This window comes from Pituophis catenifer, unplaced genomic scaffold (genome assembly GCF_029215685.1).
Source record: "Pituophis catenifer annectens isolate HBS135680 unplaced genomic scaffold, rPitCat1.0.hap2 SCAF_2, whole genome shotgun sequence".
NCBI lineage: Eukaryota > Metazoa > Chordata > Lepidosauria > Squamata > Colubridae > Pituophis > Pituophis catenifer.
Window position 1 is genome coordinate 114,270,345 of NW_027256882.1, and position 23,091 is coordinate 114,293,435.

Consider the following 23,091-nt stretch of genomic DNA (forward strand, 5'->3'; position numbering starts at 1 on the left):
GATTAAAAACAAGACCTACTTGTTCAGGATCTTAATGCATTTACCATGGGAGAATTGCTCTAGCTGCAAGGTGTCCTGGGTGATAAAAGCCACTGCAAGATGAAAATAGTTGTTCCAGAGCTGTAAATTGAGCAGAAGACAGAACACCGAATTGTTATAATGCATCTCTCTGAAATGGAAGGTTGTATTAAGCTGTGTAAAACCTAAATAATTTATGAAGGCAGCCAGCAGAAAGAATTTAATATGATGCTGAGTTATGTGCTATTATTACATTGCAATTAGAATAAAAAGACAAGAGTGTGGTTTTTACACCCACTGGCCTGCATTCCCTGAGTAGCATCTGGAAATTCACTTGGGGTTCATTAGCTTATAAACAATAGTTACCACACACCCTGAGAACTGTTGCCTACACCAGGTTCAGAATAATTTTCCATCTCCAACCAAGGAATGCAGCTTTAGAAGTAAAAATTATAATATCATACATTCTTCATAACTGTTTCATGGGAAAAAAAGCTCATTGATTTTAGCAAAATTAAATTCTAAAAGATATACATGGAATAAGTCCAAAAATAATGAGGTTATTTTTAACCTCAAGAATTATAATATGAAGCTATGAAGAGTTCTGGATTTTCATCAACTTTATTTTCATTGTAGTAATAGTTAAAAATGACCACATTTCTCGACGTTGAAAAACAGAAATACATAATTCTATGATCTGGGATATATTTTGTCCCTAGTTTTCAAATATTAGTATAGCAATATTTTAATAGAAAAATTACCTATAGCAAAATTTACCTAGAAAAAGCTGCTGATCAAAATAGTTCCTCATTTTTCCACACAAGGGAGAGTTTCTCATACATAATATTTTTATAGTTTATACATTTTAGCAAACTATTAATTGTAGGTGGATTTATTTCTATATGTTTCATCTCCATCAGTTTAAAGAGCTGATATTCATGTTAACTGCCTATTAGTAAGCTTCAAAGAGGAATACTATAAGAAACACAGCATGTTTGACAATGTAGGTGGTACTAGAGGCTGCACTAAAATCCAAATCTTTCTAACCATTGTGACTATGAAAAGCATCTTGAGGTATAAATCCTATGGCTGATGAACTTTAGAACACCTACAGCTATTACGAATGCTGAAGGTGAGGCTCAATTCTAGCATTAGGATAATTAATCTAGCCAATTTTGTGTAGTGGTTAAGGCACCAGACTAGAAATCAGGTGACTGTGACTTGTAGTTCCTCCTTCAGCACAAAGCCAAACTTGATGGCTTTGGACTGTACAATCTCTCTCAGTCCAACTCACAGGGTTGTTGTGAGAAAGTAGTAGGAAGGTGTATTATGCATGCTAGTGGCCTTGAATTATTTATCAAAATAATAGAAGCAGGACATAAATAAATAAATTGAACAATTGTTAGAATAATGATATTTTATCTTATTTATCATACTAAAGAAATTTTCTTCAACCTTGTGGAATATCTCTATTCACTGTTCTCTAAAGTCAATATTCCTCTCACTACAGCTCTTCCCAAGAAGAAAATAGTTGTCACACAATGTTCAGCCAAAGGAAAAATGGCCATTGAGGGACAAAGCCCAGTAGATGGGTAGAAAGAAAAAGTCCTGCAATGGACCAATTGAAGTCCAACAGGCCATCAACCTCTGAAGATCCCCCTATTCTTTTTTCCTATATATACTGTATATTGCCTACTAGAAGGAATAAAATTACAGCCTGTGCCATTTGTTCTTTCTTCATTTTTAAAATTAACAGATTTACCTTCTCTGCAATGTCTCCCTTGTATTCACATCAGACCTCAATCACACTACAGTATAAATTGTTCAAAATTCATTGTCCAAAAATCCTTTATTAAATCAAAACATAAGCCAGTCTACCAAAAAAAAAAAAAAAGCTACTTAATGTACTATGTAATTTGTTAGGATGAACAATTAATTAATGTCACAGATTCAAATGCTTAGTTTTTAAAAGGATAGAATGATTTTAATACATTGAAAGAATTTCTTTCTTAGTTTAAAGCACGAACACACATTTAGCATTATTATTGTTGTTTTTGATATTGTTTCTCCACAGTCCAATCAATGCCAATCTATTTTCTTCAGCTTTTCAATCATATTCTTGTATCAAGTGGAGTGTTAGAGAGACTATCAAATCAGCCTTAAGAGGATCGTAACATTTTTCTTCTCTATTTTGCTGCTTGTAAGACCATGCCTACAATTTTTGATGGGAGTTGGACTAACCTCTGAGGCAGCAAAGCATGTTCAAATGGCACACAACACAATCATAGTGGCATACAGCACAATATCCTTTTTGAAAAGCCCTTCCTCCCAGATCCCCATCTGTCAGCATTATGTTTCTATAAGTACTACATTCTCCTGATCTAAAAGAAAGCTTTGTTTGTGAAAATGGAGGGAAGTGTTCATCAAAGGAAAAGAGATAAGAAAATAGAATGGTGCACTCTTGTTGAGCTGAAAAACAAGTGAAGTTTCTTTTTTCCAATGTTGCCTTTCTGTTTCTAGTCTTCATGAAATTACAAACAAACAAATAAAAACACTCCAGTCAGGATCAGGATTTTCTCCTGAAACTTTTGGAACAACTAACTCCAGTGAGTTTTCAAAAAGTGAAACATATACAGGCAGTGCAAGGTAAGAATATAAAAATATGAGATCAAAGGCATGCTTAATAATTTACAATTCTTACATAGCCACTATCTCACCTAGTGACTCTAGGAAGTTCATGGTAAAAATTTAAACATAGCACGTTGAAAAGATTTATCATCAAAATAAAGCCGTCAAAATCCCATATCTAACAATCCAACCCAATGACCAAAGAAAAATCACATCTTCATGTTTTTCCAAAAGGCTAACTTGTTTGGGGACAAATGGATTTGTTATAACCCCCAATATCTAAAGTTCCAGGAAGGAAATTTCTCTGTGAACTATCTTCTAAAAGAGTCGAAGACCTTTATTACTTGTGCAGTAGCTAAATTCTGTTTTGCAATGAAAACAATGCATAACTGTGGTCACAGAAATAATCGTCCCCTTTTATTCATCACTTTAGATTTAATATGCGTTAGCTATCTTTTTTTTAGTGATATCTATTTTACTTCCTAGGTTGTAATATTTTTTTAATACTTGCACCAGTAATTAACACAGTTATAGTGGTGTATTTTACATTGTTATTTAATCTTTGTATTATTTCATCTATTTGATTTTTCATTTGTGTTATATATTTTACAAATTTTGCTGGTCATTACTGAATAAACAGTATTTTGATTTCTTTTAGCTCAATGTATTATGTAGTATGTATGTCTAATAGCACTGTTAGAAAAACAACAATATATTGTCCAAACCATCTATCATAGCATATATTCTATAATGTACGAAGATTGCATTTGTTTTGTAAAACATTGTCAGTACAGGATGTTTAGAGAAGGAATAGGAAGAATCTCAAGGTTCATGTTGTTTCTACTCTATTCAATAAAGTGGAACTTTTGAGTTATTTCTTTCCCATATTGAGATGTTCAAGCCTTCATCCGGAAAAAGAGAGAAACAAACACACAAGGGAGAGCTGAAGGGACAGATGAAGGAAAGACAGGGGTGGGGAAGGGAGAGAGAAATGGCCCAACCTGCAAATTGATGTGTGAAGTTTTCTATCGCCACACGAGGAAAATAAATCTCACTTGATAGAATCCCATTTTCTGTGCAATTCTTAAAGAGAAAGGATCAATCTAGATTCAGGGCCAGAGCAAAGTCATAAATTTCCCTATTCTGTCCCCATTACTGAACTCCCTCACAATTCAAATACACAGGTATAGAAACCCATAGAAAGCCATGTCCTGTTATTTTGTGAGGGAAAAAATAGAACTGTGCTGTGGAATGTATGATATCCATCCACTGGTATACAGTAAATATGGTGCAACAGATGTTTGCATTTTCAGTTGTATCAATTTGGGCAAAAAAAGAAAAGAAAATTTCAAGTGCTTTGAATGACATTTCATAATTTTTTTCAAACATCCCAACTAGTAGATCATAAATAAGTAAATGATAATAAAAGTCAATAAATATGCTTTGGCTGCTGCACGCAAGTTTCAAGGGAATCAAAACTCCCCAAACAAGCATTTCTTGTAAGATCGGCAAAACATTTATGCCAACTAATTCTCTAACTTTCTAACATCAGCATATAGCAAGTTCCAAACCAAAGGAAAGTGTTAAATGTTTAATTGTTATGGCAATATTATTAATTTCTGATGTAGGTTTGCAATAAAGATAACTTCATGGGCTGCTCCTAGCAGAGAATGGAATGGGACAATTTGCCCTGGCCAACTTGCCACGACCATCTTGCTGCTGTCAACTTGCTGTGGGGCAACTGGTCATGGATATTTTTACGTTATCAATGTGATAAATGATATCCACCACTGTTTCTTTGACATTATTTCTACTTTTGTCTTATCCACCTGAAAGTTGAGCAGCTTATTGGCTGGGAGAGTGGGAGGTTGGTTACATCAGCTATCTTCTTGTTTTCTTCTTATATTTTGTTTTATTTTAACTTTTATCTGTAAGCCAGGCAGATTCGCTATGGAATCACACAGCCTCGAAATTGGAATAGTAAGGACAGTGGGAAGGGAACAAAAAGGAAATCTGGCATGCCAGTGGCATGCAGTCTGTTAAATCTCAGAGAGTAAAGAAAATTATGCTTTATCATTCATACTCTGGCTTGAAAAGAGCTATTACTCATTATGCATTCATTTACATTAATATTATTCACATTTACTATATGAATTTTATAAATCACATTCTGGGGCAAGTAGGACAAAAAGGAATCTTAAGATCTTTTCTGAGGCCTTTTTTGAGATATAATTTTGATTTCACACTGTGTGCCTCACATTACTTGACAGTAACAAATTCTGCCTGATAATTCACTTTTTTGGTACATTGCTTGCTGCTCTGATGCTATATTATTTAATTATGTGTGAATTCACTCTGAAAAAATGGATAGGTATGCTAAGTCTTTATCTTCTTGCGGTCTTGCTATAAACAAAATTTATTTCTACAATGCTCAACAACTGTTTTATTACTTTAAATAAATAAATAAATAAATAAATAAATAAATAAATAAATAAATAAATGTGTTATGCAGTCTTATTGTATGGTTCTAGGCAGCTTACAAACATTGAAAATTTATTTTGATTTTTGGGATACCAATTAAAACTTTAAAGAAACACCAACGTAAACAAGCTTGGCTAAAAAAAATAAGTTTTAACTCACTTCCTTCATTGAAATAAGGTAAGGACCACACTTCAACCTCAGTTTGAAATTTTTCCAAGTATAGACCCACTCTAGAAGAAGTAAAATGAGCTCTTGATATTAAAAATATCTGTGCCGAAAAAGAATGTTCTGATATTCTAATTAAAATCCATGTATATATGATAATCCTGTATTACATGATTATTTATTCTATAGCTTGGGTCCAAATTGGCCAAACTGGTAAAAGCATCGGACTGAGAACCATACAGTAATCAAAATACCAAAATTGTGGGGGGGGAAATAGTTCTCCCAAATTAAATGGCCTTCAGATGTATTTCATCTTCTTTCAGTCTAATTCCAAACAGTATGGGGAAATATTGAAAAAAAGTTGATGCAAACCTAGTAAATTCTGTTTTTTTTTTAAATAATAATAATAATAATAAATAAAGCACTTACTTGTTCTTCAAAATTCATGTTTTCCAGAAATTTATGGTTCATAGTCTCAGAAAATTTGTTGATGGCTCTCAGAAACACTCTAAAGAAAAACAAGATGAAAAATCAAGCCATTAATTTTTGAATTTTGACCCATTAGCTGGCATCAAAGCAAAACTAAGCAGTGATATTTATTATATATATATAATATATATACACACACAAATTATGTGGAGGGCTACGCAACTTGTAAATATAACCTCTGGGAGATCTACATTATATTAAAAAGATTAAAAAAAACAATGAAATAACAAAAACAAAGGAGACAAAAACACACAACAATACCATACAGCATAAGTGGAGCCAAGCCACAATAAGTGAGGCCAAGCAATATATTTCGCTTCTGACACTATGACAGGACAGGCCCAATGCCCAGGATTATAAGAGGCAACAGGGTTACTCCCATTCAAAACTAATAGAGTTATGCTATGCCAAAGGGCACAGCATGTAACAAAGAGTTAGAATATGAATTGCTTTCAACAATGTATAATAAATGGTAAATTCTATACAAGGTCATATTTCTTTCAATTTCTGATTTGAAATATATTCTAATTAGTTCTCACCACTGCAAATCGGAAGTCTTTTAGTGTGCTGCAGAACCACAGTTTGTTTGTGTGAATATAGCCTAATAAATCTTTCACGTTTAATATGTTTCCCATGACATAGTTCTACGCTTACTTTTAAAGGACTAAGGGCTTTTTTTAATTGATCAGCCAAACAGAAATATTAACTTCTTTAATTATTTACAATGAGTCTTGGCTCATTAGAATTAGCCTCCTACATACTGCCTAGCAATATAAAAACCCACAGCTATTAAATTATATTTACTTGCCAATTATTTTCTATTAGCCATACAGGATATAATTTGAATTAATAAAACCACTGTTGGTATAGGACCCCAACAAGTAAGTGCCACTATCTCCTGTAATTAAACAAAAAAGAAAATAAGAATAAGAACCAGGAGCAACTTTTCCTTTTCTTCTTTTTCTTGACTTTAAAGTAATACAATTCTACATTTAGTTTATTCCTAGACTGTAATAGTTCTCATACAGTCAGAGAAAAACAATAGGGTCATAATAAGCAAAAGTCATTTGGAATAAGCTAGCTACCTTAAAAGAGGAGGCCAGGTAGCCTGCTGCATAAAGTGGCAATAAGAAAGAAGCACAATGAGTGTGTGATTATTATTTCTGTATATAGAGCTTGCCTTTGAAAGACAGATATTGCTAGAAGCCTTTGGTTAAGGCTTTCTAACCTTTCTTCAGGAAGAATTACCAGGAGTTCTTGGATTCTTGTGAGGTTGTCCAATTGGTTAAAATTCTGCCTATTTGGTGAAGATGGCCAGATGTCTTTACCTTTAATAATTGCATAGAAGAAGGATTTTTGGTAGGGATCTCTAGTTCTAAGTAAAATCCTCTCATTGAAACAACTATTGGAAGTGAAATAATTCTGTTTTTTAATCTAACCATTCTAATAGTATATTCTTTTAAGAAAAACTGTGAATACAATAATGCTTTCTTTTGGCTGAATAGCATTCAAATTAGCAAGATATGTTTCAAGGGAATTCCCAGCCACATCTTGCCCAATTAGAAACGTAGGATATCTTGACCTGCTCAGTATGATGATATAGCAGATCAATAGAGAAAATGACTTACCTGCAGCAAATGTGCTGAAATAAGGTAAAAATGATGAGAATCGCTAAATATCTGACGCCTAGATTCAAGGGTATAGAGTGAGATTTGCTAAAGAGGATAGACTGAAGGTTAATAGTACAAAACCCACTTTCCATGTATTCAGTCACTTACATGAGTGCAAGTAGTGGTTCATTGGTACTTAGAATGTAGTATTGCAGGCTGACTATGCTCACTGTCAGGAGTTTGATCCTGACCAGCTCAAGGTTGACTCAGCCTTCTATCCTTCCAAGTCAGTAAAATGAGGGCCCAGATTGTTGGGGGCAATATGCTGATTCTGTAAACCGCTTAGAGAGGACTGTAAAGCAATATATGTCTAAGTGCTATTGTTACATCACCAGCAAGCCAAGAAAGGAGTCCTTCTGAACAAGTATTAGATTATGATAAATTTCAGAAAGTATGCATGATCATCACTGTTACCATCACTTACAAGTCAGAATTTTGTTAGAACACCTAACAATAATATTATTGTTAATTATTAATATTTAGGAAATATTAGGAGATTGGTCTCCTTTTTCTAGTGCTGCTCTGAGGAAATGTTAGTATTCAAATTCACCCTAAAAGGTTTCTAATGCAACCTTAGTTCTATAAAATGTATTGAATTGATGCCATACAAATATTGTACATGTTTCACAAATTTATTCAGTTTAGATTTGGGTCTGGTGGCCTGATTGACAAATTCATTTTATGCTCAGGTTCATTACTCTAGGCAGGGATAAGATGATAAAGTGCATCATATCAGCATGGCTTGGCTAGCCATCTAGGTGTCCTTTGAAGTAACAAAATGAGAAATAGAATCGATTTAATTTAGTTGAAATGCCTACCTCCAGACATCCCTGGAACAAAAGAACCTTTTCTAATATGCAATATTTGTAGTTTTTACAGAACATTTTTTTTCTTTTAACGACTCTGTAATCTCTTGCATCAGGGTGCATTCGGGGCCACTGAGCAAAACTCAAGCATTTAATGGCCAGATGCTCCTCCTGACACCTACGCAGAGTTCTCAGAAGACTATTAGTCATTGCGCCCAGAGAGAGGAATAGAAAAGAATAGAGTAGAGTAGAGTAGAGTAGCGTAGAATAGAATAGAATAGAATAGAATAGAATAGAATAGAATAGAATAGAATAGAATAGAATAGAATAGAATAGAATAGAATAGAATAAACAGAGTTGAAAGGGACCTTGGAGGTCTTCTAGTCCAACCCCCTGCCCCTACCTAGGATCAAACTCACAGCCTCCAGATTGTGAAGTGAGAGCTCTACTTCTAGGCTACTACGCTACTCAGTTTCTGCTAAGAACAATACGTAATATTTAACAGTATATCAAAAACTTCTGTATTGTGCTGTACTTCAAATATACAGTATCAATACTTCTGATATTTAATATCAGAAAAAATATTTAATATTATGAGCACTATGTCTATTATAGCTTTGAAAGTTTTATTCAGTGACTAATGCTAGATATACCTGTACTGACAATTCCTGATCCTAATGCATATGGTGTGCTATTTATGATTTTTAAAAGAAAATAATACACAATGCAACAAACAAAACTTTATAGAAACTGAGCATTTTCTTGTTCATGGATAGGATGAAAAACATCTTGAAGCTAATAAATATCTGTAAGATTATCTCTTCTCTCTTCATAGATTAATTCATATTTGTATGATTAATCTTTATATTTCATATTACTTTTGAATATGTTGTTTTTCTTCAACAAATGAAGGAACTATTTTGTTTTTCATCTGTTACCCATTTTGTATAGCATTCTGCACAAAATGGGAAATATCTGTTCTGAGCTCAAAATGAACTATCTTTCAGTTGAAACATTGCATCAATACAATTCAATATTGGCTGGATTATGTCAAAACAAAACTCAGTGGCTCCAGTATTTTTGTTCCAATTTCAGTCTGAACTTGCACTTTTTGTTTCATATTTGGAACAATTGGAAAGGCCCATTTTGAGACAGGAAAGTCCTATTTTCAGTTGTTTTCTTTGAACAGAACCCTTGAAATGGCATCACTCAAAATAGCCAGGTTTTTCTCAGGTGAGAGCATGTATTGTTCTGACTTCAAAACAAATCTCCTGGAAGACATGAATTTTACTCAAATTCAGTCCATTCAAATGTTTTGAGTTAAGAATGCTTTATGCATTCCTAAATCCAACATCTGCTTAAGTTTGAGAAGGAAGAAATGTTAACCCATCCACCCAATTTTTATTTTCATTTCATTTTCCAGTTATGTTGCTAACTTGCAACATAATAGTGAAAAAAAAGTTTGACAAACATCAATTCCCACTCCTTTTTAATACAATGCAATGGGTCTCAACTTCTGTTTTTTTATCTTTGCAATATTATATGAATCACGGTTAGTGTCCAGTACCGCAGCTACTTCTGTTGACTGATATATATATATATATATATATGTATGTATGTATGTATGTATGTATGTATGTATGTATATGTATATGTATATGTATGTATGTATGTATGTATGTATGTATGTATGTATGTATATATATATCATGCTGGGCTAGACCAAGTGTCTCGATAGAAAAACACTTAATCTTTCCCCTGGCTCAAGCTGATGAAGGGAGGAGAACTTGTGGCTCAGAAGGATAATTCAACTGCCTAACATGCAAGAAGCCAAGTTCGAATCTAAGTAAGGGTATGCCTAGCTGATGAAAGCTAAAAAGCTTGAAATAGATCTATACTAGACTCCCTTTATTTCTTTATCAGCAAAATATAAATTTGGTATAAAATGGTTTGTCATGAATGCAACTACTTGAGGGCTCCTGGATTGGAGCTGAAAGGAGAAAGGGATACAGCATGCTCCCTCCCACATACTTCCTGGGGTAGACCAGGTGTCTCGATAAAGAAACACTTAATCTCTCCCCTGGCTCAAGATGATGAAGGGAGGAGAACTTGTGGCTCAGAGGTTAATACAATTTCCTAACATGCAGCCAGCCCAAGTTCGAATCCAACTAAGAGTATGGCTAGCTGATGAGAGCTAAATAGCTTGAAATAGATCTATACTAGTCTCCCTTTATTTCTTTATCAGCGAAATATTATACATATATTGTTGTTGTTAGTTGCAAAATTGTGTCCGAACCATCGCAACCCCAGGCCTTCCTGTCCTCTACCATCCTCTGGAGTCCATTTACGCTCACGCCTATTGCTTCAGTGACTCCATCCAGCCACCTCATTCTCTGTCATGCCGTTCTTCTTTTACCTTCAATCTTTCCCAGCATTAGGTTCTTCTCCAGTGAATCCTTATACACACACATACACTGTACTAATAACTCAATGTGGACAACATATCCAACACCTCTTCCTCCTCTTATTTTCCCCATAACAACAACCTTGTGAGAAACAATGAATGACCCAAAGTCACCAGGATGGTTTTCACAGCTAACGCAGCATTGGAACTCATGGTCTCCTGGTTTCTAGTCTGGTACCTTACACAGTAGGCCAAACTGGCTGTGAATTAAAAGATGCTGTCTTAAATTATAGTAGTTGAACTTTTAATCCTCTCATCCAGTTTTGGAACAGTGTACATTAAAAGCAGTGGAGTAGCATTCCTTTCCTTCTCCCCATCATGACCAACAAAAATAACCCACTAAAATTTCCTTTGGGCACTCAAAATTACATCCCTGATATTTCAAATTCTGCCCCTGGTTTCTAACATGCAGAACCACAAATAACACCTCTAACAAGAGCACTACACATTCCTTTTGAGATGGAGAATGGAACTGATTATGTGTATCATATGACAAACCCTTTCTCTGAATTGCAGTATTTGTCATTCTCCATTGCATTTTACTCCCTCCTCCAAAATATGAGAGCGCATATCTTTTTTTTTCCTTTGGGCAAAGAATCTACTGTGATAAGAGCATAAAGGATTACAAGCTGGTACAAACACTTTTTCCTTTCATCTTCCCCAGGCTTTGTTCAGATTTGGTAAATGCAAGAGGAGCCGGCCTTTTACAACTGGCTCTGCTATGGAGAACATAGCGGATGAAATAAAGTCAATGCTGAGCTTGCAGTGCTGACTTTAATTTTTCACCTTGAGGCCCAGAGGCAGCAAAAGAGAGACTGGCCACAGGAGAGTGAGTGCATTGTGCAAAGGAAGGCAATAAGCTTGCTACCTTAAAGCAACTGCTGGAATAATACAAAAGAGTTTTAGAGTGAATCAGCAGATTCTCCCTCAAAGTCAGATGCATAATAGGTTTAACGGTTTTCTTCCTGAGGTTGCATTCTTGGAAAATGCAGACCTCCTTCAGGAATAAAATGAGAACAATATCTAACTCAAAAACAAAAGTGAATTCTAGGTTGATCACCCCTGTCAAAACTTTTTAATGCAGACAGGTAGAGTTTGTAGGCAAGATCCTATTTTGAGAATTGCAACTTTTGATTTGGAAAGGAGTGCTTTATAGGGTTTGTTAATTTGGGGATCCTTTACATTCAGTCATGTGTAACTGTCTCATGCTCAACAGGGCACTGGTAGGTTCAATTGTTATATGTGTCAACCAATCCTTCTAGGTCAACCAATGGCTCTAGGTGGATTACAAAGAACATAATAAGAATTAAATACCATAAAAACATAAAGAAAGGAGCAAATATACAATTTCAGACATATTTCCTGAACTGCAGTAGAGTAGTATCAAATAAATATCACTGAAATTTCTTTCTAATTGACCGATTATTTATGCCCTCCCGTTCTTCACTAGCCATATTGCCACTCAGAAAGCTACCCAGAGCAATTGGAACTGAATGTCTATACTTAAGACAAGGCCTACGAGAATAAGAAGGCGAACTCATCTTTCATGAGTTTGCCCTTTTATTCTTGTAGGCCTTGTCTTAAGTATAGAATTTGGTGAATTGGTGGCAATCAAGTTTTTCACCACTTTTGCTTTACAATGTTGTAAGTTTTCCTAGCAAAAGTCACTTTGGCCAGCATATGAGTACATTCCATTCCATTATGATGGAAAATTTCACTGTCATGGAAACCCAGAGCTCTTTCAAGTTACTTTCTGGTTTGGATAATCTCCAGTTGAGACCATCTGCCATGCTTTACTTCTTCTTGGTAATAACTATTGACAAACTCATGTTGTGAACCCAGATAGCTTAACAGAAGCACCTGCCTAGACAAATTGCATAAATAGTATGTACTAGGTGAGAAACTGTTTGATCCAAAAAATAAGTAATACTTCAGCATGTGTCTTCCCAGAAATACAAAACTGGTAAAAAATAACCCAGCTAGAAATAATTATTGGCCATGCAAAGTTACACACTGAGCATAGTATACTCAGAACTTCATTTACTGACAAATAGAATCTAATGATTTATAAATTTGAATATTATTTTTGGGATCTGTTTAGGACAAATAAATTAATTAAAGCTTATTTGAGTGAACATATGCAAATCTATAGAGAAATAATATATCTGGATTTTTAAATTTTGTTTTTGTCCTGAAATGAAACATATTTTTTTAACATTTAAGTGTCATTTTAAACTACAGCACTCCTTTTTCAGTTCAAATAATTGATCATAAATATACTTTGATTTTGAAATAAATCCAATGCAGATTTATGGTGCATATCATCTTCAAGGAATTCTGTTTCATATGTTTGCTTTATACTTATATACTTATATACTTCATATACTTATATACTTATGATTATTTTTTTTAAAAAAGCTTGTTTTTGAACAGTCACTTGTATGTTAATCAAAACATTCTTCTCACAATAAAGCTAAAAGAATGTTCTTTCATCATAAAATGCACTTCTATCAACTTTCACTTCATTTTTATATATTATAAATATAATAATCTACAGACAATTTGCTCTATGTTTCATAAAGCATGTAGGATAGACTTTGTATTCTATTTGCTTAAATAGAGTTATATAAATTACTAATATTCTCCATTCCCTAAGGATGAGAGTAAATGGTAACTCATTGATAAATAAAAGGTAATAGATAAAAATATATTGAATAATAGATTTTTAAAAATTACACATCACTTTTTTTGGTCCTATAGAATAGGGAAGCAATAAATATCTTGCAACACCCACTTTTTAAAATGCACCAAGAAAAAAATAAAGATTAAGAGCTGTTTGAAAACCATTAAAAGTTAGGGAGAATCAAAATCATAAAGCATGAAGTTAAGAAAATAGCAATAGAACTTACACTTATATACTGCCCCATAGTGCTTTACAGTACTTTCTGGTTCATTTATAATGTCAGCATATTGCTCCCAACTATCTGGGTCCTCATTTTACTGAGCTCTGAAGGACAGGAAGCTGAATCAACTTTGAGCCCCATTAGGCTCGAACTCCAGTCTCTGGGCAAAATTTGCCTGCAATACTGCATTATAAATATTCTGGGCTCAATTCTGAAAGAGCTTCTGCCATGGAAACAATATGCTTTATTACCAATAGTATCTCTTTTGACTGGAGAAGACAGAAACAATAGCTGTTGATGGTTAGAGTCATTGAAAAATACTTCTGGTCCCCAAATACAGAATGAATATTGTTATGGTGGTAACTTCTAACCACATCTAAAGATCTTTATGCTGAATGCTTATCTAGATAGAAGGTCCATATAGAGCATTCCTTCTTTTCAAGTAGCATGACTAAAGCCACTGATTGAGAGTTAAAGATGTGCAAATATTTAATTAGGGAAGGGATGGCTTTTGCTAAGAGCATTTCTGTCCTCCTAACTTCATCACTGCACATAGAATTCTCCTTTGTCTCTTTGGTGGTGGTGGTAGTGGTGTGTGTGTGTGTGTGTGTGTGTGTGTGTGTGTGTGTGTATGAATGCCTGGCCAGTATTTCACTTTTGAGTTTCAGTGTAGCAGAAAACAATACAAAGACTGTTTTTGTTTGTGTTGTTTTTCTTCCTGAGCCTAAAAATAATCCTCCAAAACCTGTAGTCATGCTGGCAACCTTTATCAATGTAGCTGTTCTGATGTCACCAAAGGTATGGAAATTGCTAACATTTATGGCATAAATGTTTTTTTCTATCAGGACAACATTTGTGGCATAAGTTCCTTGTCTAGCATTGCTACACCTGGTGTCTATTGATCCAGATTCATGACATGAAAACAGCCAAAAAAGCTGTTTATGACAGCTTTTCTGCAAATATTTACTGGGGTTGTTGCATGAGCTTTAAGAAGTGGGACTAATAAATATTTGTTTAGTTTACAAATCTTGCAACAATAATATTCTACAGATCACAGGATATACTGCTTAGCATCCATAGCTAAGAGAATATAATTCTTCTTAAACTGTCATGAACACAGTAAACAAGAATGAGGAAGAATATTTTTGTTGTAGCTGCTATTCGAGACTGAATATCCCAGCTCCCTAGACACAAGGAACTTTAAGACATGAACTATTCTTCTCAAGTTCCTAATATCTGAGATGATATATTTATCAGAGATATCGCCACTATATGCTTAAGGTAAAAAAAAAAAAAAAAATAATAATAATAATAATAATAATAATAATAATAATAATAATAATAATAATAATAATAATAATAATAATAATTTTATTTCTATACTGCCCTTCTCCCGAAGGACTCAGGGCAGTGTACAGCCTATTTAAAAACAGAATAGACATCAATTTAAAATAATTTAAAAGTATTAAATAAATTTGGCTTAATTTAAAACCCCAAAAATTTAAAACATCCAATTTAAAATTATGTTGCTAACCCAGCCTGGCGGAACAACAGGGTCTTGAGTGCGCAGCGAAATACCCGGAGGTCAGAAATCTTACGAATTTCTGGGGGCAGTTCATTCCACAGGGCTGGGTCTCCCACAGAGAAGGCCCTCCCCCTGGGTGTTGCCAGCCGACATAACTTGGCCGATGGCACCCTGAGGAGACCCTCTCTGTGGGAGCGGACTGGCCGGTGGGAGGCTATTGGTAGCAGAAGACGGTCTCGAAGGTACCCAGGTCCTGTGCCATGGAGCGCTTTAAAGGTGGTGACCAACACCTTGAATCGCACCCGGAAGACCACTGGGAGCCAGTGCAGCTCGCGCAGGAGGGGTGTCACGTGGGCGCAACGGGTTGCACCCATAACCACCCGCGCGGCCGCATTCTGGATGAGTTGGAGCCTCCGAGTGCTCTTCAAGGGGAGCCCCATGTAGAGAGCATTACAGTAGTCCAACCGGGAGGTAACAAGGGCGTGAGTGACTGTGCGCAGGGTGTCCTGGTCCAGAAAGGGCTGCAACTGGCAAATCAGGCGGACCTGATAAAAGGCCCCCCTGGCCACGGCCGTCATATGCTCTTCTAAAGATAGCCGTGCGTCCAGGAGGACACCCAGATTGCGAGCCCTCTCTGTGGGGGGCAAAGATTCACCCCCAATAGTCAGTGATGGCACCTGCTGACTATATCGGGACGCCGGAAGCCACAGCCACTCGGTCTTGGAAGGGTTGAGTCTGAGCCTGTTCCTCCCCATCCAGACCCGCACGGCCTCCAGGCAGCGAGACATCACATCAAGGGCATCGTTGGGGTGGTCTGGGGTGGAGATGTACAGCTGAGTGTCATCAGCGTACAGATAACACTTCACCCCAAAACCACGGATGATCTCACCCAGCGGCTTCACATAAATGTTGAACAGGAGGGGCAAGAGGACCGACCCTTGCGGCACTCCCCATGCGAGATGCCTCGAGATCGACCTCTGTCCCCCTGCCAACACAAACTGCGAGCGGTTGGAGAGAAAGGAGGAGAACCACCGCAGAACGGTGCCCCCTATTCCTACCCCCCTCAACCGCTGCAGCATGATACCATGGTCGATGGTATCAAAAGCCGCTGAGAGATCTAATAGGACTAGGACAGAGGAGAACCCCTGTCCCGAGCCCTCCAGAGATCATCCACCAACGCGACCAATGCCGTTTCTGTGCTGTACCCCTGCCTGAAGCCCGACTGGCACGGGTCCAGATAGATAGCTTCATCCAGGTGTCGGGGAAGCTGTCGTGCCACCACACTCTCAACAACCTTCACCACAAAATGAAGGTTGGAGACCGGACGGTAGTTGGCTAATTCAGCCGGGTCCAGGGAAGGCTTCTTGAGGAGGGGCCTCACTACCGCCTCTTTCAAGGTGGCAGGAAAGGCACCCTCGCTCAGAGAAGCAGTTATAATCCCCTGGAACCAGCCTCGTGTAACCTCCCGGGAGGCCAGTACCAACCAGGAGGGACACGGGTCCAATAAACACGTGGCGGCACTAATCTTACCCAGAACCCTGTCCACATCCTCGGGAGCCACAGGATCAAACTCCTCCCAGATAACATTCTCAAGACCTGCCCTCGTCTCCTCCCGTGGACTCATCCAATCGGAGTCCAAGCCATCCCGAATCCGAGTGACTTTATTGTGCAGGAATTGCACAAAATCCTCAGCACGACCCTGCAAGGGATCTTCCCGCACTCCCCCCTGAAGAAGGGAATGGGTCACCCTAAACAGGGCGGCTGGGCGGTTCTCTGCAGATGCGATAAGAGCGGAAAAATGGTTAGATTTTGCCGCTTTTATCGCCACTAGCTAGGTCTTGATATAAGACCTCACCTGTGTCCGGTCGGAATCGGATTGACTAGTCCTCCAAATGCTCTCTAGGCGTCTTTTCCGACGCTTCATCTCTCTCACCTCCTCAGAAAACCAAGAAGCCAATTGAGATCGGCATCGGGTCAGAGGCCGCAAAGGCACGACGCGGTCCAAACCTCCAGCGGCCGTCCTTTCCCAGGCGGCCACCAGCTCTTCAGTCGACTCGTGTGTCAGAGTCTCAGGAAACGGCCCAAGCTCCGTCAGGAACCTTTCGGGGTCCATCAGGCGCCTGGGACGGAACCATCTGGTCGGTTCCGTCTCCCTGCGGTGGGGGAAAGCGGTAGGAAAGTCTAGGTGGAGGAGCAAATGATCTGTCCATGACAAGGATTTGATGTCTAGATCCCCTCTACCAAGATCATTCAACCACTGACCAGAGATAAAAATAAAAGTCCAGAGTGTGTTCCAGTGACAGGAGTTCCAGTGACAGGGATGCTGGATGAACTGCCATATTCAAGGTGCCAAACAGATAGGAATGGACAAAGTCCTTCAGTGCTACCTTCTCCATAGATGATGTAACTACAAATTAAATGGGAAGGAAGCAGCTGAGCAATCCAGCTATTTGCCTATGGGATGGGCTAGACTTCATATAATTACTTTGTAAAGGTATCTGTACAAGAGCACCAGAATTAATGTTAATCAGAGACGATGAAAGTTAATCCACTTTGTATTCTACAGAAACAACACATTAAGTCAGAAGAATAAATTGCTTCACAGACAGGAGATGGGAGGATCATATTTTTAAATGATTTAAGCACTGTCTGAAAATAGAAAAACAACACGGCATGCAAAATATTGGCAAGAACCTTTCTTCTTAATGTACTTTCCCCCCTTTTAGGGTTACATGGAAGAGACTACCCTCCCAGCTATTAATTGTATTCAGGTTTATAAGTGAATTGTATTCACTTGTAATTCTGCATCTCTTTTCTTTTGACATTCTCGGCATTAATGTTATTTCTTGATTGGCTGAAACAGTTAATATCAAACATGAGAAGGAAGTATCGGCAAATTTTGGGGAAGATGCAGGAGTACATAATATACTAGGTCAGCATATTTTTTAGAAAATATGAAATACCTGCTATATTATTAGCTGACTAAATGTTGTGAAAGAGGGTAAGAAAATATGAGAAGGCTAGAATTCTGAACAGAAAATGTTCTGCAATCCAATTATTATACTTCCTTGACATTTTATTATTACTGTTGTATTTTGTATGTGGCTTTAGGAGAACTGACAGACTCTAATGTTTTTAAATGTAAATTACAGTTTATTTTTATATCTGAAGAAAACCAATACATACTCAAATTATCCTTTGCTTCAAGATGTATAAACAACACAGGAAATTACAATAATTTGCTTCTCATTATCCAATGTCTCATTAAGGTAAATAAACATAAATATTAAAACAAGCCCATAGGTCATATGGTAACCCTATTATGTTTTTGTGAAACACACTGTACAAATTGCAGAGAAAGCTAGCAGCAATTTGTAAAATTGGTACAATTTATATATAAAAGAATTCCAATTATAGGAGCAAGAAAACACTCCTTTTAGAAAATGTAGAGTTTTTAGAATGTATTCTCCTAGAAAACGTCTGCTGCTTTAGGGGGTATATTGCACAGCTTTTCTTTACAAAAAATATGCAGTACTGAAATATTTAGTACTGAAATCAAGTAGCTTTGCTGATGCATTATTTGAGAAAAAAAACAGTTTTCCAATTGTAAGGTGATAAAAGAAAAGTAGTAGATATATTAAAATAACAAAAATACTAAAAAAAAGTTCAAGCCAGTTGAAATCTTTTTTTCTTTCAGATTAGAAGAAAGGCTGTTATGATGCTGAAGACCATATACATATATATATATATATATATATATATATATATATATATATATATATATATATATATATATATATATATACACACACACACATATATATATATACATATATATATACATACATATATATATGTATATGTATATGTACAGTATATGTATATTTATTTATTTATTATATTTCTATACCGCCTTTCTCCCGTAGGACTCAAGGCGGTGTACAGTCAAGAAAAATATAGACACACAAACATCATAAAATTGTTAATTAAAATTATTACTTAGTATGTATGTATGGATATGGATATGGATATGGATATGGATATGGATATGGATATGGATATATATGTATATAGTTCACACCAGTTAAAAATGGAGTATGGTAGATATCCAGTAGATAAATTATGCATATCTTCTCAGACATTCAATTGGGTTTTTACTTTTACATGTGATCCTAAGGTTACAGTTTTTACTAAGAATCATTCTTATTGATTTTAGAAGAATTTGTTTTGGAATTGATCTGGATGTTGAGGTACTGTTAATTAGATTAGCTTTTGTTAAGGTGCAATCAAAGTTCAGGTTTCTTGGGCAGAGTGCCTATTATTGTTCCTCATTTTTTGAGACTATAAAACTAGAAACTCTTGTTTAACATATCAAAATTAAGTTTGATATGGAAGGTATCTCATTTGAGAAAACATTGCAGATCAAACTGAGCCTCTTTCCTAGGTGCTTAAGTACTTAAGAAAAGCAAAAGTGTTCAAATAATAAATTAAATAACAATGTAAAAGACAAATGCTAGAAAAAAAATTCTCTGTTGTGGTAGTACCAGGAGTGGAATAACAATAATCTTCAGTGGAATAACAAAGGACATGGTGTGATAATGTAACATAAGCCTCAGTGGTGCAGTGGTTAGACAGCAGTACTGCAGGCTACTTCTGCTGACTGCTGGCTGACTGCAATTTGGCAGTTCAAATCTCACCAGGCTCAAGGTTGACTCAACCTTTCAGCCTTCCAAGGTGGGCAAAATAAGGACCAAGATTATTGGGGGCAATATGCTGACTCTGTAAACTGCTTAGACAGGGCTGTAAAGCACTGTGAAGCAGTATACAAGTCTAACTGCTATTGCTATTGCTATAAGCCAAAACCTCTGAGATTTACTACATTACGACACTACTAAGACACTAGAAAGGGTATTCATATATTTATGTATATACATATGTATGCATATATGCATACATATATACATACAGTATACTGCACCAGGGGTGAAATTCAACACGCTCGGACCAGCTTGGGCAAACCAATAGGGACGATTTGAATCAGTTTGCCGAACTGGTAGAAACCACCCCTGGTTGGCCCCGCCCACGCCTGCCCACTCGCCCGGTCACCGTTCATCCCTTCCGGCTGCTCACTTGCCCCTTCCGGCAGCTCAGCTCATTCAACATTAAATCCTGCAATAGAGAGAATCCTAACTTTTCTTCCTCCATTCACAGCGGAGCTGTTGCAGCCTGTCCCTTTAAGGTACTTTGACCCCCCCGGGAGGGATGGCACTGGGGGGGACCATAAAGTGAGCAGCAGCTCTGCTGTGAATGGAGGGAGAGAAGTTCAGCTTCTCTCTGCCACAGCATTCACTATGAGCTCTTTCGGTGCTTATACACACATTTTTCCTACCGGGTTCTGTGGGCATGGCTTGGTGGGGGGTTATCTGACTGAGTGGGCATGGATGTGAATGACATCAAGTTGGCTACACCCACTCAGTCACAGGACCCACCACCCAGAACTGGTAGGAGAAAAAAATTGAATGTCACCACTGTACTGTACGTATCCATATTCTGAGAAGACGCTTGTTAATTTTTAACAATAACATACTTTATGGATACCTTCTGTATATTGAAATGACCCGCCTCTCTCCGCATAAAAGGAGAAAGGGAATTAAGATATAAAACATCATCTCCCATATAAATGTGCAACATAAAATGTTCCCAAAGGAGTAAAAAGCAAGCTGAGGTCAATGTATTGTCATTGTTCTGTAGAATTAGAAATACTGTACCTATGAATAATGCAGATGCTGACATGTTTGAGATGATGTGCAGAGTAATTCAGAAGTGAGATATGTGAAGTGATAAGGTATCACAGAGACATTCATTTGATTAACATTCTGCACAAATTGTCATAAGCATCAGCATGTAAGAGAAATGTCTTCCCAGAAATCTCTTTATTATATTTCCCCCTAAATCAAGTGGCTAATATTTGGAGTGTAAGGGATTTCTCTAACAAAATTAGTGGAGAATTGAATTGTGAAGTTACTGAATTACTGAGATTCTGGATAGGGATACAGCCATAGAAATGTAGAAAATGTACACACGTCACTTAATTATCCAAAGACATGTTAACAATCTTATTGGTTTCAATTCAAAATGTAGCAATAAAAGGGCAAATCCAAACCATAAGAGATAATTTTCCAACTGCTATGTTGCAACTCCAATTATTGCAACCAACCTTTATGAAATATTCTCTTTAGAGGAGATTTTGCTGTATTAACCTCATTTTATTACTATATTAATTTCATCTTATTCAAAGCAAATTATCAATAGTTTACTAGAATAGCATATTCAGGCTCTTTCAAGCTTTTATTACCTCACTAAATTGTTTAAATAATCCCAAAGGTGCTTTTTCAAGAGGCAATGGACTTTCTGGCACCTTTGGGACCACCTTGACCAGGATGACTGAGTATCTCCATAGACCTGTTTAAATAACTAATACACATTCATAAACATCATTTAAAACAAAGCTATTAGTTACTCCTCCATTATTTCCAACAAATGTAGAACCTTAAAAATAATAAAGGACATCAATTAAATAAGGCCAGGTAATACCATATTTTTCGGACTATAAGACGCACTCTCCCCCCAAAAAAAGTGGGTAGAAATGTCTGTGTGTCTTAGAGAGTGAATATTGTGGCAGGGAGGGGAAAGGGGTGCATGTGATGCTGATCAGCTGTTCTAGGTGGTGGGGATAGCTACTGCCTATCGCCATCGCCTGTTTGTGGCAATCAGCGGTGACTGTGCGGTGGTGAATGGGTGGAGGCGAATGGGTTGCAGCAAATAGGCTGCGGCGATAGTGAATGGGCCATGGCGGCGGCAAACAGATGGCATGAACGGGCTGCGGCGATGGTGAATGGGCAATGGAGAGAGAGGCAGATTTTTTTCCCTTGTTTTCCTCCTCTAAAGGTAATGTGCATTTTATAGTTCAAAAATATGGTAATTACTTGATTTCAATAAATATCATAACACATTCTGTTTAAGGTAAGGTCATTTACCTAAATCAGATTTCCGGACTTTTTAAGAACTCAGATTATTCTGTAACATTTTTTTTTTTTTTGTGGACAAAAAGATCAAGATTATAGTTATTTATATTATATTATATTATATTATATTATATTATATTATATTATATTATATTATATTATATTATATTATATTATATTATATTATATTATATTATATTATATTATATTATATTATTATATTATAATATATTATATTATATTATATTATATTATATTATTATCACCTAGAAAGAGCATATGCAGCAAAGACAAATTCCTTTTGTGTGCAATCACACTTGGCCAATAAAATTCTCCTCTCCTCTTCTCTTCTCTTCTCTTCTCTTCTCTTCTCTTCTCTTCTCTTCTCTTCTCTTCTGACACTTAGCTACCTAATATCTTGATTTGAACACATAATGTGAGATCACCGTGGCCTTTGCTGATTATGTTCATATAAAATTGTTCTGTTAGGAATCTTCTCCATAACATTGAACCAGAATATGGATTCCTGTAACTTAAGCTTCATTTGGAAACTACATTTCTATTTATGTAGTCTAAAATTACATTATCCTTTTTAGCAGCAGAGTCAGTGCACTGATTCATATTCAGGCTGTCATCAACAATTTAGGTGCTACTACTAGATCAGATATCCCTAATTCTTAAGGAAAGAACTTCATATTTGTCTCTATTAAATTTAATTCTGTTATTTTCTGTCCACTTCTTTAATCTAACCTAAAATTGTTTCTAATTTTAATTCTGTCTTCTATAATATAAGACGATTGCACTGCCTTTTAATGGTGTAAAGCACTTAGAATTACTGGCAGTGAGGCATTTTTAAAATTTGTGTAAATAATTAAATATAAGTCCTTTTGGAATCTTTTGCCATTTTATTAGCATTC

At 36.4% G+C, this 23,091-nt stretch overlaps 1 protein-coding gene across 1 annotated transcript in view; it reads right to left on the minus strand.

The window, feature by feature from the left end:
- DOCK2 (dedicator of cytokinesis 2) overlaps nt 1–23,091 on the minus strand; it is a 314,912-nt gene that overhangs the window by 77,045 nt on the left and 214,776 nt on the right. The window contains exons 30-31 of the mRNA XM_070934070.1: nt 5,722–5,800; nt 20–120 (exon numbers count right to left, since the gene is read on the minus strand). Coding sequence (XP_070790171.1) covers nt 20–120; nt 5,722–5,800 — 180 coding nt within the window. The remainder of the gene's footprint in view (nt 1–19; nt 121–5,721; nt 5,801–23,091) is intronic.